Source organism: Muntiacus reevesi, chromosome 5 (assembly GCF_963930625.1).
Source record: "Muntiacus reevesi chromosome 5, mMunRee1.1, whole genome shotgun sequence".
NCBI lineage: Eukaryota > Metazoa > Chordata > Mammalia > Artiodactyla > Cervidae > Muntiacus > Muntiacus reevesi.
Window position 1 is genome coordinate 92,806,243 of NC_089253.1, and position 18,508 is coordinate 92,824,750.

The window sequence follows — 18,508 nt, forward strand, 5'->3', positions numbered from 1 at the left end:
GAACTAGAACTGCATTTCAGAGAAGACCAGATTAACCGAACCAGAGAAACTCATCAAGAGATCACCTTTAACCAAATTAAAGGAGTGCAAGCTCTGCACACACCCTAATCTTATCAGCAACCTTACCCTTGAATCATTGCTATAAAACTCCTCACCAACCCCCCTGGGTCAGGACACACAAGTTTTCAGTGCAGGAGCCTGCTCTGTCTCCATTTGCCTGGCAAAGCAGTAAAGCTACTATTTCCTTCTTGCTGTTGTTCAGCCGCTAAGTCATGTCCGCCTCTTTGTGACCCCATGGACTGCAGCATGCCAAGCTTCCTTGTCTTTCACCATCTTCCAGAGTTTGCTCAAACTCAGGTCAACTGAGTTGGTGATACCATCCAACCATCTCACCCTCTGTCGGTCCATTCTCTTGCCTTCAATCTTTCCAAGCATCAGGGTCTTTTCCAGTGAATCAGTTCTTCCCATCAGGTAGCCGAAGTACTGGAGCTTCAGCTTTAGCATCACTCCTTCCAATGAATGTACAGAGTTGACTTCCTTTAGGACTGACTGGTTTGATCTCCTTGCAGTCTAAGGGACTCTCAAGAGTCTTCTCCAGTACCCCAGATCGAAAGCACCAATTCTTTTGTGCTCAGCCTTCTTTTTGGTCCAGGTCTCACATTGGTACATGATTACTAGAAAAATCATAACTTAAAAATCATAACTTTGACTATACAGACCTTTGTTGGCTTTCCTACTTTTTTTTTTTCTATTTTTCTACCTCACCCAAAACTATCTCCGAGATTTGACTTGGCACCAGTGCACAGAGGCCAAAATTTTAGCATCAGTAAGCATCAACTTTGTATCTTCCAAGACTTTCCTGGACCACTCTCAATAGCCTGGGAGGTGGGTGGAAAGGTAGATAAGAGAGACAAACTGACCTGGGAATGGATGTGGTGGACAGAGTCAAAGGCCAAATGATTATGATAGCACTAAGTGAAAGTGAAAGTCGCTCAGTCATGTCCAACTCTTTGTGACCCCATGGACTGTACAGCCCATGGTATTCTCCAGGCCAAAATACTGGAGTGGGTAGCCTTTCCCTTCTCCAGGATCCCCTTCTCCAGGGGATCTTCCCAACCCAAGGATCAAACTCAGGTCTCCTGCATTGCAGGCGGATTCTTTACCTGCTGAGCCACAAGGGAAGCCCAAGAATATTGAAGTGGGTAGCCTATCCCTTCTCCAGGCGATCTTCCCAACCCAGGAGTTGAATCGGGGTCTCCTGCATTGCAGACAGATTCTTTACCAACTGAGCTCTTGGGGAAGCCATGATATCACTAAGCCGCCGAGAAAGCAGATTGGAATGGAACCCTAACTGGGAACTGATGGATTAGGACAGATGAACACATGGGCACCGAGGACCTGAAGGTGCAAATATCAGGGAAAACCAGTAAGCTTCCCCAGGCACAACAAATGGATAACACCGTAGACAGAACGCCGAGTTCCCAAGATAGAAGCTCTGAACCGGAGACTTTGAAGATGCCTGTGCATGCGTGCTAAGTTGTTTTAGTCGTGTCCGACTCTTTAAGACCCTATGGACTGTAGCCCACCAGGCTCCTCTGTCCATAGGATTCTCTGGGCAAGAATACTGGAGTGTGCTCCCATGCCCTCCTCCAGGGGATCTTCCTGGCCCAGGGATTGAACCTTCATCTCTTACGTCTACCTGCAATGGCAGGTGGGTTCTTTACCACTAAAGCCACCTGGGAAGCCCTGAAGATGCATACTTTTAAAATATATATATATATATATATATATTTAATTTTATTACTTATTTGGCTGCACTGGGTCTTACCTGCAGCATGCAGGATATTTAGTTGCAGCATGCAAACATTTTGTTTGTGGCATGTGGATTCTAGTTCTCTGACTAGTGATCGGACCCCTGATCCTTGAAGTGGAAGGATGGAGTCTTAGCCCCTGGACCACCAGTGAAGTCCCTGGAGATGCATACTTTGATGGGATGGTGAGGTCTAAAACTGGAGAGTCTCAAGGCCTCCCATCTATCTGCACCCCCTGCCACCCCCACCAAGGCTGCCTCTGGGGTCAGGCTCTGCAGCCATTATCTCATTCAAGCAGGTATGGCTCTTCCTCTGCCTGACTCAACCCTCCTACAATTATCATCGTGGCTAAAGAGGAAAATGACAAGTCACTTAAATGCTAAGGGAAAAGATAACATCAAGAAAATTTAATTCTTGAGTGCCCTCAGATTCTCCCTTCTTTTCCCCAGCTAAGGATTTTTTTTTTTTTCTTCCTTAACTCCTCTTAACAGGGTTATCAGAGCTCATGAGAGGAAATGGAAAGCTGACTATGAATGGCTGGCAAGCAAGCAAAGACATCCTCATCCAGGCTCAGTGACAAGAGAATAACCGAAAAAGTATAGGTGACTTTTCCTTCTGAATTACAGAGATGGGGGGTGTGGATTCAGGCTGTTCACCTCACCTCTCCAGAGCATCACTCAAGAAAAGGGTGAAACTGAGTGGGGCCCTGTGGGGCCCCTGGACTCGGAGGCCTTTTAGGTCCCCTGTTTCTTGTAGGCAAGATTCCAACTTCCATGACCTTCCTTGAATCCCAAAGGGCAGATTCAAACAGCTGCCAATCAAGAGAGGTGTACATGCTAAATCATTCAGTCATGTCTGATTCTTTGCCACCCCGTGGACTGTAGCCTGCCAGGTTCCTCTGCCCATGGGATTCTCTGGGCAAGAATACTGGAGTCAGTAACCATTTCCATCTCCAGGGGATCTTCCTGACCCAGGGATCGAACCCATGTCTCTTGTGCCACCTACTTTGGCCACCTGATGTGAAGAGCCAACTCACTGGAAAAGACCCTGAAGCTGGGAAAGATTGAGGGCAGGAAAAGAAGGCGGTGACAGAGGATGAGATGGCTGGATGGCATCATCAACTCAATGGACATGAGTCTGAGCAAACTCTGAGAGATGGTGAAGGACAAAGAAGCCTGGCGTGCTGCAGTCTCGGCGTTGCAGAGTCACAACTTAGCAACTGAACCACAACATTGGCACTCGGGTTCTTTACCACTAGTGCCACATAGGAAGCCCGTAAGGAGAGGAACAGCCAAGAAATCACTTGAGGCAAGATTAAGGGGACCAGAGAAGCTCATCAAGATTAGGAGACCCACCACCTGAGACCCTGCACACACCCTGATCTTGTCAGCAACCTCCCCCTAAACTCCATACCAAACTCTCCTGGGTTAGGACACATCATTTTCCAGAGCAAGAACCTGCTGTGTCCCTCTTTACCTGGCAAAGCAATAAAGCTATTCTTTTCCACTTTATCCAAAACTCTGAGATTTGATTTGGCCCCAGTGTACAGGGAGGCTAAGCTTTCAGCATCAAGGGGAAGGATTGTAGTGTTTCTAGTTGAGGTTGCCAGAATAAGTTAAATTTGAATTTCAGATAAACAATAAATTGTGTTTAGTATATAGGCTTTCCTGGTGGCTCGACAGTAAAAATCTGCCTGCACTGCAGCAGACTCAGGAGTCATGGGTTCAATCCCTGGGTTGGAAAGATCCCCTGGAGGAGAGTACGGCAACCCACTTCAGTATCCTTTCCATGAACATCCCATGGACAGTGGAACCTGGTGGGCTACAGTCCTCAGGGTCGCAATTTGTTTAGTATATGTGTATGCCCGGTGCAATACTACTGACAAGTATTCATTGTTTATCTGAAATTCAGATTTAATGAGCATGCTATATTTAACCTCACAACCCTAATCCTACATGCTAGATGCAAGGCCTGGGGTCAAGTCTTTAAATAAAGGAAACTTCCTGGATGGCTCAGAGAAGCCAGATGATCTGGGGTCACTCTGAACATAAATGGCAGAGGTAAGCATCCTTATGTTTACAGTTAAGATGAGAGAATTCAATAACAGCTATGAAAGCTCACAACTCAGGCTGGGACTTGAATCCAGTCAAAACTCAGATTTGGGACTTGAACCCACTGTCTTTTTTATTAAAATCACGCACCTGGTGTAAGGACTTACTGAAGCTCAGGCTCTTTATGTCTCCATGCAGAAGGAATTCAACAAGAGGCAGAGTGATAGGTAAGAAGTGGATTTATCTAGAGAGAGACATTCCAGAGACAGAATGCAGTCTGTCTCAAAAGGCAAGAGTGACCCTGGGAGAAACACACTTTACAGAAGAGCGTGGGCCACTCTCACAAAGTGGGAGACCCTGAAATATGCAGTAGTTAGTTTTTATGGCTGGCTTCCCAGGTGGTTCAGTGGTAAAGAATCTGCCTGCCAATGCAGGTGGATGTGGTTTGATCCCTGGGTCAGGAAGATCCCCTGGAGAAGGAAATGGCAACCCATTCCAGTATTCTTACCTGGAAAATCCCATGAACAGAGGAGCCTGGTGGGCTACAGTGCACGGGGTCACAAAAAATCTGACACGACTGAGCAATCAACACTGTTCCATCTGTCGTGGCACCTGCGGGTGTGTCACTTAGCTAATGAATCACAATGAACATATAATGAGGCTCAAGCTCCACTGGAAGTTGAATCTTCCACCATCTTTGATATAATCAGTTCTGACCAGATCTTGGTATATCACCAGCAGCAATCATTCTTTTAAAGGTTGTGTGACCTTCCCTGGTGCTTCAGTGGTTAAGACGTCACCTTCCAATTCAGGGGTTGAGGGTTCAATCTCTGATGGGGGCACTAAGATCCCACATGCCTTGAGGCCAGGAAACCAAACATAAAACAAACAGAAGCAATGTTCTAACAAACTCAATAAAGACTTCTAAAAAATTAAAAAATAAAGGTTATGCCCTGTCCCCTTCCCCCATTTTGATTTTATATACATATATAATAATACACAGTCATATAGTTATATGAATATATTACATAAGTATTGATATATTAGGCTTTGCAACTAACTGACAAATTGCTTTATGACTTTACCCAATCAAGGGAAAACTAAAGTGCAAGGCAGTGAGTTAATATGACTGAGATTTGTCACTTGCTCTGGCATGAGTAGCTTGTTGGATGTGTGTGTTAACTGATAAATTTATACATCTTTCGGTTTGCATTATTTTGCCCATCAGAGATTATGGTTTTTGGAGGAGAAAAACAAGAGAGCCAATCTCTGAAGTCAATATATTCTTGAGCCTGTGGTGTATCTAAGTTTATTTCTTATTTGTCACAATCACTTTCTAAGTAACCAAGTAACACAAAATACTGTGGGCCCAAGAGAGGACAAAAGCACAGAGCATCCCTGAGTCACTATTTATTTTGTTTGAGTGGTGATAAAAATCAGGTCATTCTCAATCATAGCAACACCGACCTGGGCGTTTTGAGACATATGCTGTGTTCCGTTTGTGTAATTCCTAGAGGCAGTGTTTTCCAAAGCAGAGGAAAGATGGCAAAGAGCTCCTCTACCCAACTGAGCATTATAGCCCAATTAATGTCTACAAACGGTAGGAGAAAAGGAATATCACAACATTCTAGTTTTCCCCCCAGCCTCTCGGTAAGACATTCTTAAAAACCAGCAAATGTCAGCGTGCAGTTTAGCCCTAATCACTGTTCTGCAACGGAAAAAAAGGAAAGACCATAAAAAAAAAATTCTGGACTAGCTGATGGAATATGAATGTGTGTGAAAGAAAGCTATTGGGAGGAAACCTCACACAGATAAAGAAATAGGTCTTAATTTACAACTCCGGCTGACAGTTTGTTCCAGACTGACTCAACTCTCCAGAACAACCGGTCTCAGCACACCTAAGTGACTCATGCCAAGAGAGCCTTAAGAGGGCTGGGCAACTTGCAAGGGACTGTACACAAGCCCAGATGATGCACATCTGGTCAAAAATTAGGAAGAGAAAGAAGTCAGCTTCTCAAATCCACAGACAGGTGTTTGGGGCTTCCCAGGAGACCGGCTTAGGAAGGGCAGCAAGGATGATTCTAAATCACTGGTTAGTTACTGAGCAAACATTACTGAGAATTAGGGAAGAATTGGTACAAGTCGGCATGAACAAAACAGGTGACAAGACTATGGACACTCTCTTGTCCACATTCTCTTGATAACTGGATCATTTAAAAGACATTTAAATTTTTTAGATGACTGCAGAGACATCTTTAACAACGCACCAAGCCACAGGCACAAGGTTGAAATCAATTCGACTCCAATGCTAAATCATAAGGTAGAAATTTACAAGAGAACAGATCCAAGGTGGGGTCGGTAGATATATACGCCTGCCAGAAACAATTAGAGTGGGAAGCTAATGGCTATGCGGGGGACTGGGTTCGATCCCTGGAGAAGGGAAAGGTTACCCACTCCAGTATTCTGGCCTGGAGAATTCCATGGACTATATAGTCCATATAGTCCATGGGGTGGCAAAGAGTCGGACAGACTGAGCGACTTTCACTTTCACAATGGCTATAACCTCGTCATTTAAGCAGCAGAAAAATTGCCCGATGCCCCAAATATACGACAATAACAAATGAAAAGGAGGGGGCCTGCCCCCTGGGCAGGGTTGTCAAGAGAAAAGTGAAAGACCACAGGAGGAATACATGCCATTCTGGAAGCTTCCTGTGCAAAGACAAATCAGTATGTGGGGCCTCCAGTAGCCTCCCGCCGGAGGGGTGCGGGGGTGAGGGTGGAGGTGGGGAGTTGGCCACGTAGCCCAGGTGAGGCTACATTTGGGATTCGGATGTGCCCCGCACTGGACACCGGCAGGGGAGACAGAGGGTGTCGCAAAGGTCTGTCTCCCCGGCGTCCAGACGTGACGACCCCCGGGAGTGACCGCAAAGTCGCTCCCCCTAGCCAAGGCACAGCCCCAAGGTGCCGGGGCTCGGCTTTGGGTCCCCGGGCAACACGTGGAGGGACTGGGCCCGCCCTCGGCCGCGCGGGGGCGCAGGGCGCAGGCGCGCTCCTTCCGGGCTGCGCGGGGACGGCACGACTCCAGCCCGCCAGGGGCCGCTGTGGGGCAGCCGCGCCGGCCCGCGCTATCTGGGCCGCGGACTGTCGGTCCCTCTTGAGCACGGCCTTGCCGGTTTGGCGGGGTGAAAGGTTGCGAAGATGGCGACGGCCTTGAGCGAGGAGGAGCTGGACAATGAAGACTATTACTCGTTGCTGAACGTGCGCAGGGAGGTGAGGCCTTCGGCGTGCCGCCGTCCGGACCGAGGCCGGACCGGGTCGTTCAGGCGGGGCCGGGCTGGCAGCGACTGCCCCGTCCCCTCCTCGGGCGGCCGGACCCTGGCGGGGAGGCCGCGTGACCCCGGCTGACGTGCGCGATCGCTGGCCGGCCAGACTGTCCCCACTGCCCTGACCCTTGCGCCGGGGGTATCCTAGCTGGCCTCTCCCCCAGCTCTCCGCGGCCGGTGCGCCGCGTGCACTGTGTCCCGGCAAAGCCAGAAGGCCCCGCGCCCCCAGGGGGGAACAGGGTCCCGAGGTGAAGGTGGCGTGGGGAATCCAAGTCCTCCAGAACCAGTTGCCACGCTCGGCTCATACACCGGCCTAGGCCGAGGGGCTGTGTCATCGTCCCGCAGCCGGCAGGATGGGAAACGGAGTCCCAAGCGCCAAGGTCAAAGCCACCAGGGAACCTCCCCATGGGTCTGTCCAGTTCCCAAGTCTTCCACGGGGACATCCCTCCTCTGAAGTGAGTCCAGGCTCAGAGGCACGTGTCTTGTGTCCTCCTCTCTGAGCGGCTTCCAGAAATTGAAGGAAGAGCCTCCTGGACAAATAGCCTCCATTCGGAGGCCCAGGTTAGGAATAAACTCAGGAATAAGCGAGGAGGAATTGACGCCACCACTTGCGTCCGCGTTTCCAGACGCCAGGTGCTTATACCTCGTTTCCTCACATTTGAAAGATAACACTAGAGAGCCTCACATGGTGTCTGGGACATAGTGGGGGCCCAATTAAATTTCCTTTCTTGTTGACAAGTACATTTGAGGTCAGCGTGAAGGGCAGAGAGGCTTCCAAGGTCAGGTCATGTTCATGAAGTGAACTCTGTCTCTAAACTGCTAGGTAGGGTCTTCTCAGCCCTGCCAGGGGATCTCTTGATTCTGGGTCAGATTTTCCAGTGATCAGAACTTGCCTCCTTTGGCTGTCCTTGGCAAAACTGATCAGGCTGTTTTGTCAGTGAGCTCAGGTCTTTGTGATCTTAATAACAGCTAATGTTCTGTGAGGGCTCACTTTGTGCAGGGCCACAGTGCTGAATGGACACTTTGTTTTATGCTATTGCACTTAATTACTGTATTAGCCTTTAAGGTGGGTATTCAGAGAGTTCTTGATTGATATCTGAGGAAACTGAAGCATAGAGAGATTAAGTAACTTGCCCAAAGCCACACCACTAGAAATTGCAAGAGCCTAGATTCAGCCCCGGTCAGTCTGACTCTGAAGCCCCAGTTTTTGACCTCTATGCTGTACTGCCTAGCTTAGCAGTCCTCAGACTCCAGAGCTGCTGGACTCTTTGGGCACTCCACATAGGAATTCCTTAAATGTGTTAGTCACTATTGACTGTGGAAACATCCAGTGAAATATTTTGGTGAATTTCAGATCTTGTTAGGCTGCAATAGGGCCACCTAGAGATTCTTGTAACAAGTCATTGGTGAGGCTTCTTTGGCCTCTCTTTCTTTCCCTTTGAATGGAGCTGTCAGGCTAGTTATTTTTTTTTCTCCAGTTCTTAGAAGTAAAGTGGTAAATGAAACCAGCTTTTCTGAAATCAGCCTTTCTTACCACTCATTTATAGTTCGCCTGGGGAACGATACTAATACCTGTTCACTGAATCTTGCATACCAAGTCGCTTCAGTCATGTTCGACTCTTTGTAACCCTATGGGCCATAGCCCACCAGGCTCCTCTATCCATGGGATTCTCCAGGCAAGAATACTGGAGTAGGTTGCCATACCCTCCTCCAGAGGATCTTCCCCACCCAGAGATCAAACCCACCTCTCCTACATCTGCATTGGCAGGTGGGTTCTTTAGTACTAGCACCACCTGGAAAGCCCCTGAATCTTAGGCGGCTGCAAATGATCAAAAAGGTCTAGAGTAGTAAGCTTGGCTGGAGTCCTAGGTAAACATTTGTCAGAGGTATAATTGAAACTGCCAGAATGTTGGGACTTGTCATTGCTATTAGACTGATGGGTGAAAGTCAAAGAAATATTTCTTTAAAAATTTCACTTCTCCGGAACAGTGTAGGCACCTTCCGCATTTATGTCTGTAGGTGAAAGTCCTGTGAAACAAGTCGTCTGGCTTAAGTCATTTTGTGTTGCTGTTGTCAACAAACTCAGTATAGAACACCATCCTCTGTGGTGTGATTTTCCAGGGTCCCATTAGAAAAGAAGCTCAGAAAGTGATCTCTGGACTTGATTTTAACAAAGATTTTTTTGTGAAATTAGAAATCAACCTGAAGTTGAAAGACCATGATTTAGCTGAAGAATTAGAGAAGAAAATAGAAGTAATCTTTATCTTACATATGTGGTCAAAAGAAGGTAATAACCCTGTTGATGTTTCAGGTCTACAGCTTGATGGCATTGAAGTATAACTAGGAGGCAAGGTCCTCTTCCCACCAGCACCCCAGAGCATTTTCAGAAGTCTCATGTTCAGGAGATTCGTGACTTTCTGCCAAGAATCTCAAATGGAAGGACGCTGAACCGAAACCAGGGAACTCTAATTAATAAAGTTTTAAATTTACAAGCATGATACATGATGATAACAAATGGAGTAATACAGAAATGTCAGAAGTCTGCCTAAGAATCTCCTTTGCCTTGTTTTAAACTTTAAAATGTTCCCTCTTCAAATTGTATCCCAGAGAGTGAAGCAGGCAGCTAGATAAAGCTTCAGTGATCTTTAATAATTCCCTTTCTCTAGTGTTCCTACATTGTCTGTCTGCTGAGTGGAGCAGTTATCTGCCTGTCACACATTGAGGGGAGGGAATAATTTATCATTAACTGGGCATATTTAAACTGGATTGATGCACCATCAGGGGCCTAAACTCTAACTGATCTGAGATTTCTGAGATGATTTTCCAAAATTTATTTGGAAAAAGGATTCCTGAAGAATTAGTGAAATTTTCTTGATGTACATGTTTTTTATCGACATTATAATTAATTTATTCCTAAATAATTGAGTATAACTCCTACTTTAACCAGTGTTGTAGTTGAGAGAGTTTCATTTTTATGCATGTCAGTCAGCAATGTTTATAACCTGTTGTAAGATATCTGGTCCCAATCAATTTTAGCCTTAAAGGAGCCAATCTCCTTTGCAAGTTGTAGATACTTTTGTTAAAAAAAACCAGTCATTAAATAAAAAATAAACTTAAGTAGAAATGTCTTTTCTTGTAGCCCACATATGGAGGTCAGTGTCCTGGGATCTTCATCCTTCCAAAATAGCCATGTAACTAGAAGTCCAAAATCATCACCTAAATAGAAAGTTTTCCCAAAGTCCCTGCATTTTCATTCCTTCCCTGGTATAGGGCATCTCATCCTCTCCACAGTTTTTGGTTGTCTGGTTTACTCTGGCTGCAGGTTACAGTCACAGAGTTGGGCCTGAAAAATCTGAGTTTGGACTGCAGACGAAGAGGCTAGAGCGAAAGAGGAAGGTCTACTCGTCACAGCCAGGATTGACCTTGGGGGACAGTCACCCAACCCCCAACCAGGGTGGCCGGGCCACCCGCAGATACTGAATGTAAAAGGGTGGTGAGCCAGGGCACACATAGGTGCCTAAAGCCCTGAGGTACTTGTCTAACCTGAGGGGCAGGTGATTAGTATTAATAAGGGATGTGAAGGTGGGATACGAAGGGATACGAAGGTTTCCTTTAATTAGTTTTCCATTTGCTGCCTTAGGTTCAAAGTCTGGAAAAAAAAAACAACAAAGTCTGATAGTCACAACAGTGAACCGGCTTGTGCTGGGCAAGTAGTGTGAGCCTTGGTTGTCCAGAAACCTAACTTAGCCCAATGGTCACATTCCTAAGGCTGCCTGTCAGTGAAGAGGAGCGTGGTCCTTAAGAGCAGGGCTCTCAGGCCACTCAGGTCCCCCAGGTGACCTTGAACACATCATTCAACCTCAGAGTCTCCTTTACTGGTATGCAGCCAGAGCATCCTGTGTTAGAATCCCAGTTTTGCCCCCGGGAGGTATGTGCCTCTAGACAGCTAGTAGTTGAACGTTTTTGCTCTCTGTTTTTTGGGGAGCTTTTCTTGAAATGTAGGTAACAGGTAAAAATATTAATATAAAGTACTCACTCTGATCCAGGATGTTGTATATTGGAGCTGTGAGGCTATATATAAAGTACCTGACGCATAAGTAGGTATTTGATTAATAATGTTTACTATTGCTACTTCTTGGATTTTGATAAACATGAGGTTTTGCTTGCTTTAAAAAGCCATACATGTACATAGACTTTGGTCTGTCTCATCCAGGCTCAGTTTACTATTGTAGTAATAAAAAAAAAAATGGTGCTAAGCAGAATTTAGGATTTTAAGCTAAGCATTAGGTTCTAAATTCCCAAAGCTTGCTTCTTCTGTTCAAATTACTGAGTTTATTCTCTTCAGAAGACAGTTATCTGTGAACTCTTCCTGCAAGGTCATGCATTTGACTTGGGTGGCAGGAGGAGTGGTTCCCAGCATCTGGGCTAAGCTTGGGAGTGGGGTGCAGAGCCATGGGGTGGTCTAAAGAGACGGCGTCTGAGTTAGAAGCAGAGTGGGACCCACAGATCAAGTTGTGAGCAGTCATCTTTGAAGGAACCAGGCAGAGAGGGCAGGGCCTGGCAGAGGCAGAGGTTCTGCTCCAGCGACAGCATGACAGCATTGGCAGTCAGGAAGGTGACTGGCGGAGCTTTTAGGGGTCTTCCTGAGGGTGAGGAGGGGGCCATTAGGGTACCCCTCTAGTTCCAGTGTCACCTTATACTGTGATTAGCAAACACCATGAGGCTGAATTTTGAAATTGTTTTCTTTAATGAACCTTAAGCTAGTTACTACCTTTCTACTTTGGGCATTTCAAACAATTAGGTCTTGAAATTTTAATGTTCTAATTCTACATTATCGACCAAACTACCTGTTTTTTTTTCTTTCATTTTTTTTCTTAAAGGGAATTCAATTGTAAGCTTTTCTGTTTGCTGTGAGTTCAGTGAAACAATGGAGAAGAAACCATGGGACACACAAGCCACGTGTTTTGCTTGGCTACAGAATTTTAGTGTTTACTTTTTTTAAACTTTCATTTTAATTTCACTCGTGTATTTTATTTACACCCTACCATGTTCAAAGAGAGGATTTAAGACAACTAACAGAAATGAGAAGACAAAATAGCGTAAATGATTAAAAGGGGGCACCCTCCAAAAAAAAAAAATGAAAGACCACTGGGGATGTTACTGCTTTAGTGGCCCCTGCGTTGTATGGATCACGCTCCTTTGCAGAAGCTCTTGTGGTCTGATGGCTGCAACCTGCTTGGCTCTTGGGCTTTTGGAACCATTTCTGCCTGCAGTGAGTGCACAGTGTTCCCACCCGGGTTTGCTGCGGCCAGAACATTCCTCAGTAGTAAAATGCCAACAGACATCAAACCACAAGAATCATGTGGGCATCGAGTGGGCAGGATGTAGCAGATGGGCACGGACCACAGAAAGTATAAGGTCAAGCGTGTGGGGGAAAAGAAGCCGAACCCTTCATGTGAGAGAGGATCTGATCCATGAGTTTTGACCCAGAAAGGAACTTGAGCTCATTGCCCTGCAATGCTGGCCTTTTTATTTACACTTGTGTCTCAAAGGCGCAAAATAAACATATAGACATAACCAGGAAGAGAAATGAAGACAGAGTTGTACAATGGTAGGAAAGTCTCTCCTAAACCCTTGGAATGACCTTTAATCAAAAATCAGAATTTCTGCTCCTTTGGCCTGGTTCTCCCGTGCCGTTGTCAGGAGGGGACTTGTCCTGGAGGATGGGAACCCCCTCAGCCCCACAAACCTTAAAGGTGAAAAAAGGCCCTGCCTTTCCACCCACCCCCAGTAGCTAGACTTCCTGTTGTTATCGATTCCCTAGTCCTGTTTTTGAAGTTACAATGCCATCTTGGGGGTAAATTGTAGGTTTTTTCCCTTCTGTGTTAAGGAGAACCTATGTAAGTTTTCTAAGGTTATTCCTAATTGTAGAAACTTGGGATTGTTTCATCAACCTTCTGTTTAGCCTTTCTGATGCATTCATGATTTGATTTTTTCTCTCTGAAGCCCACCTTCTCAACATGAAAGGTCCTAAATAAAGTGGTGGTAGGAAGCCAGCTTCCAAAATCATGAGAAATAGAATGTGTGCATCTGACCTCCATACTCAGCAAAGGTGGGCTTTAGGGAGGGACAGCTGGGATCACTCACCTGTACCTGGCATGTGAGGCACTTGTGAGGGTGTTGATGATTATTTGAAGAGGCCAGAGGTGAAGATGGAGTTTCAGAAGAGGTCAGTGGCTTAAAGAGCAAAGCCTTTGAAGTCAAGTCCAAGTTTGACTTTCTAGCCACCTGGGCTAATAAGTTCCTTAACCTCTCTGAACCTGTTTCTTCATCCATAAAATCCAGATGATAATTTTACTGTCATAGTGCTGTTGGGAGAATTAATCGAGAATGCATGTAAGTGCTTAGCATAGTAATGGGCACATTATTATGTAAAGTAAATGCCAGTATATTTTTATTAGTATCATGAGCGTAAAAGTTAATAAGGAGTGCTCTCACTGGTTTGTAGGAGCTCTTCACAGAATTCGGATGAGTCCTTTGACGGGTTAGTATAAGCGTCCCGTCTCTGTAGTTTGCCTCTCCTTCTTATAAATGTCTGTCAACCAAAGTTTGGTTTGAGCCAGGCTACACATGAGTTCTAATTTCTAGCCAGCTTTTGGGTCAGGGATACATAATCAGGTACATTTCTCCATCTCAGACAAGTCACTTAGTTAACCTTTTAGATATTCACTGTTTTTATCTGAAATATGGGGGTGCTAATGGTCTCCAGGCATTGTATGAGTATTCAAAGGTTAAAGGAGGAAACCCGGGCGATAACGCTTTGCTAGCTTTGCTCTGACTCTGCGTCTCCACCTCCTGGCCATTACGGTTACCTGTTCAGATCACTGCCTCCTGTGCCTGACTGCCTCCCAGTTCCATACTCACCTGTGCATCCCAGTGAAAAGCCTCGATGCTCTTTGATTTTCTTCTCTGAGTAGTAGTGAGTCCCTTCTCAGGTGCCCACAGAAACTCAGTCCATGAATCCTCTCCACTCCAGCTAACTTAGACCCCCTCATTTTTATTTTCTTCGGGTCTCTCTGTTTTCACCTTTTGTCAGTTTCAGTCAAGCTGTACCAGTTAATATTAACACACAGTACTGGCCACATTTCTCTAGCCAGAAATCTTTTGTCATGTCCTATTTTTTATTGGATAAAGCTCACATTCTTGGCTCTGTTTTTAAAGCCCCTTATGAATTGGATGTTTTCTATATTTTCTGCCCACTTGTGCTGATGTTCTGTTTTCTCCCACTGCAAAGCAGGCTCCATGTGGGGTCAGGCATGTGGTCGCCTGGCTCAGCCCTGGGCTCCTAGCACCGTGTGGGCACAGGACACATACCTGTCAGATGTTCGCCAAGTGAATGAGCACGCGGGTGGACGTCCGTGTTCATTTCCTGCCTACTTCCTGCCGCCTTCTTTGCCTTTAATATGGCCAGTTTATCAGTGTTCTGTCTCTGTTTCCTCAGGGCACTCTTTTCCCGTGAAATGCCCCAGCCTGTTGTCCATACAGAAACAAATTCAATCTTCCTTTTGCATTATCATTTCAACCCTACTGGGTCCATGAAGTTTTCTTTCCATTCTGACAGCCCTGAACTTAGGTCTTTTTTTTTTTAATGTGGACCATTTTTAAAATCTTTATTGATTTTGTTACAATATCATTTCTGTTTTAATGTTTTTTGGGGTGAAGCATGTGGGAACTTACCTCCCTGACCAGAGATCAAACCTGCACCCCCTGCATTGGAAGGCGGTCTTAACCACTGGACAATCAGGGAAGTGCCATGTCTTCATTATTGTTTAGTTAAATCCATGTGTGGGGAGTTTTAGGGAATGGACACACACACTTAGTTTGTAATCTCCTTGAGGGTAGGGATGATGTATTTCTTCTGTATCTCCTGTGGTACTTAGAGCAGAGTTGACATTCAGTTAATATGGTGGTTTGAAATGACAGAATATTTGCTAATGCCATACTCACCTTGTCCAGCTGCATTTTACTTTGTGGGATACCTGTATTGAGGAACATGTTGCAGTTTTGGTGACAGGTCATCCTAGAGGAATATATTGGAAGCAGTCTGACAATTTTCGGTTTGGTAAATCTAAACTTTCCCTTAGGAAAATTGCTTAAAGTCAGGGAGCAGAGGATGACAGCAAATTCATCAGCTGGGGCCTCGGTTTAAGCCAAGACATGTGGAGACTCAGTTCAAGACTGGATGCCGTGTGAGAAGAGGAAGGAATGCCTTTCCCCACAGGGCTTGTCCTTTTTCATCCAGCAGATATTGATCATCTTTCTCTTATGTTTCTTTATTGCAATGAGAAAAGGTTACATATTTATCATCTTTTGTACTAGCACCAGTAATGGTATTTGTAGAAAGCTTCAAATGGATTAGATTTATTTTTGTACAATTCTTTTTCCTTCTGTCAGTTAAATAGAGCTGAATTTTTACAATAGGCATTAGTTAGTTTCTCTTGAAATCCTGTTCTATCTGAAATGCTAGTACAGTCCGTAGCACACTTGAGGGTGAGTCCACATACTTAGTAGTGTTCCGTCACTCAGTTGTGTTCGACTTTACCTTCAAAGCCCATCTGTCCATAGGGTTTTTCCAGGCAAAAATACTGGAGTGGGTTGCCATGCTCTCCTCCAGGGGATCTTCCTGACCCAGGGATCAAACCCACGTCTCCTGTGTCTCCTGCATTGGCAGGCAGGTTCTTTACCACTGAGCCACCTGGGAAGCCCCACGTACATTGTCGGGCTCTATTATAATATTGTTTGTGGATGAAGCCCCATATGCAGGAGCTTATTTCCAGAGCCTCCAAAGATTTCCCCATAAGTAAACGAGAAGAGCAGAAGGCTGTTGAGCAGGGAAGGGGGCATCAGAAGAGGGTGGGGCCGTGTGGAGAGCAGCTTTTGGTCTTCTGAAGCTTCAGACTGTGCGGGAACCTTCACGCAAGCTAGTCTCTTGGTGTGATCAGTACCTACTCAACGACACCATGTGCTCTCTAGCGCCCTTTCTCTTCTTGAAGCGGCTCTCGCTCAGCACAAAGTTCCCATGCTGTCTTGCTGTTAATTAGCTCTGAAATCTGCCTTTTCCTTTAAATTCTGTGAGCACCAAGTATCATAAAAAAGTACAGCCTTTTATTAGCTGATGCAGTTTATTTCGATCAGATTGTGGCGGAGCATATGGGCAGTCATGAATCTCCGATTACGGTAATTAGGCAGACTTCCCACAACCCAAAAGAACATAGTTTGTGGAGGTTTTGTTGCTGAGATACAGTAATATAGATATAGCCTGGAAGTTTGAGCTTGAAATTTATAGACTTCAGCAGTAAAAAGCCTGGTAGCTTTACTTTTTTAAATTTGTACTTGTTTATTTATGGATCTTCGTTGCTGTGCAGGCTTTCTCTAGTTGTGACAAGCGGGGGGTTACTCTCTAGTGGTGTACAGGCTTCTCATTGCAGTGGTTTCTCTTGTTGAGCACAGGCTCTAGAATGCCCAGGCTCAGTAGTTGTGGCTCACAGGCTCAGTCACTCCGAGGCATGTGGAACCTTCCTGGACCAGGGATTGAACCTGTGTCCCCTGCATCGGCAGGCAGATTCTTAACCACGGGACCACCAGGCAAGTCCAGCTTTACTTTTCTTAAAGTGAAGGTATGAGGCATCACTAAGTTGTTGCTTGTATACTCTATCGGGTCTTCAAAGTATTGAATGAAATATCATTGTACTAGTCAGATGTGCTACACACCGAACATCACTGGCTCTTAACTAGCGAGGGGCTGCACTTCCTAGTGCCCTGGCGGTTGAGTGCGGTCACGTGACCAGCTGTAGCCAATGACGTGAATGGAAGTGATGTGTGTTCCCCTCCGGCTGGGGCACTTAAAGGGCAGGTGACCCGGAGTCTCCTGCTCTTCCCTCTGCCTCCACGATCAGCGCTGGTTCCAAAGGGTCTGTTTTGTCCACCTGGGACCAGAGGACATTGCCAGGCAGAGAACTAGCTGGCCCGAGATGGACATGTAGTGTGAGGAAGAGAGAAACTTCTGGAATCTGGGGGTGGTTTGTCACCGCAGTATCACCAACCCAGCAGTTCTCAAACTTTTTAATGTCGGGGCCTGTCTACATTCTTAAATTATTGAGGGCCCCAAAAAGTTTTTGTTTATGTGGGTTATAGCTATCAATATTTAACAATAAGACACAAAATGTACTTCTTATATTTCAGTATAAGCATGAGAAAAACTTAGGGATTTCAAAATAACTATGTATTGGACAATAATGAGTTTCCAGGCAGAATGAAAGATAGTACACTGAGAATCAATTGAGGTAATCTCTGAAAACTCTTGTGTTTATAGCATAAAGCTACCACCTTAGAAGCTTCTAGAAAACAAGAAAGTATACAAGTACACATTTCACTAACCATCAGAACTCATGTTACCTCAGGAAAATCCTGCTGTGTGCTTATTGAGAAAAAGGAGAAGGGGGCAACAGAGGATGAGACGGTTGGATGGCATCACTGATTCAATGGAAATGAACTTGAGGAAATTGCGGGAGATGGTGAGGGACAGGGGAGCCTGGAGTGCTGCAGTCCATGAGGTGACGAAAAGTCAGATATGACTTGGCAACTGAATGGCAATGCTTGTGAGAGGATGAGGAAGAGGCAGGTAACACCTGAGTATTATTACGAAAATAGTTTTGACCTGTGGACCCCCTGAAAGGGTTTCAGGAAGTCCCAGGGGCCCCACACCACACTTTGGAACCACTGACGTAGTCCGTCTGACAGAGAGCCATACTGATGTCCCCACATGCTGTAGCTGACTTTGCTAATTGAAGATAGGAAATAAAAGCAGAATGACCGGATGCTCTTTGACTGTGTGCTGTCGCTTTGAATGCAGAGATGGTCTCCGTCACTAGAAATTAAATAAAGTGAAGATGGAGCAGTGTCTTCCATGGCTTAATTACCTAAGGGAAGCAAATACAGTGAAATTGTTATCAGGAGACTTTTCTAAGCATGATACCACAGCAGAAATCAGAAAAGAGAGCATGGATAGGTTTGATTTTGCAAAAATTAGATACATCTCTAAAACCTTTAAAAAATAAGCATATTCAAAGACTTAAAAGGAGTCTATATTTGATACAAATTCACATTTCGAAGATATATAAGGAACTCTTGGCTTCAAAAGGAAAAAAAAAAATGAATACCCCAATAGGGAAAGAATACAAAGGAAACAAGTAGAAGAAATCTGAAATGCAATGCAAATAAATGATTGGAAAAATTTTCACCCTCACTTGTAAATTAACAAATG

General features: G+C 45.3%; 2 protein-coding genes across 2 annotated transcripts in view; both read left to right on the forward strand.

Moving 5' to 3' along the window:
* Positions 1 to 7,048, forward strand: part of LOC136169371 (basic proline-rich protein-like) — a 90,754-nt gene extending 83,706 nt beyond the window's left edge. Inside the window, exon 5 of the mRNA XM_065937142.1 lies at positions 6,806 to 7,048. Within this exon, the coding sequence (XP_065793214.1) occupies positions 6,806 to 7,048 (243 nt within the window). The remainder of the gene's footprint in view (positions 1 to 6,805) is intronic.
* DNAJC11 (DnaJ heat shock protein family (Hsp40) member C11) overlaps positions 7,021 to 18,508 on the forward strand; it is a 62,186-nt gene continuing 50,698 nt past the window's right edge. Inside the window, exon 1 of the mRNA XM_065935844.1 lies at positions 7,021 to 7,132. Coding sequence (XP_065791916.1) covers positions 7,061 to 7,132 — 72 coding nt within the window. The 5' untranslated portion in view covers positions 7,021 to 7,060. The remainder of the gene's footprint in view (positions 7,133 to 18,508) is intronic.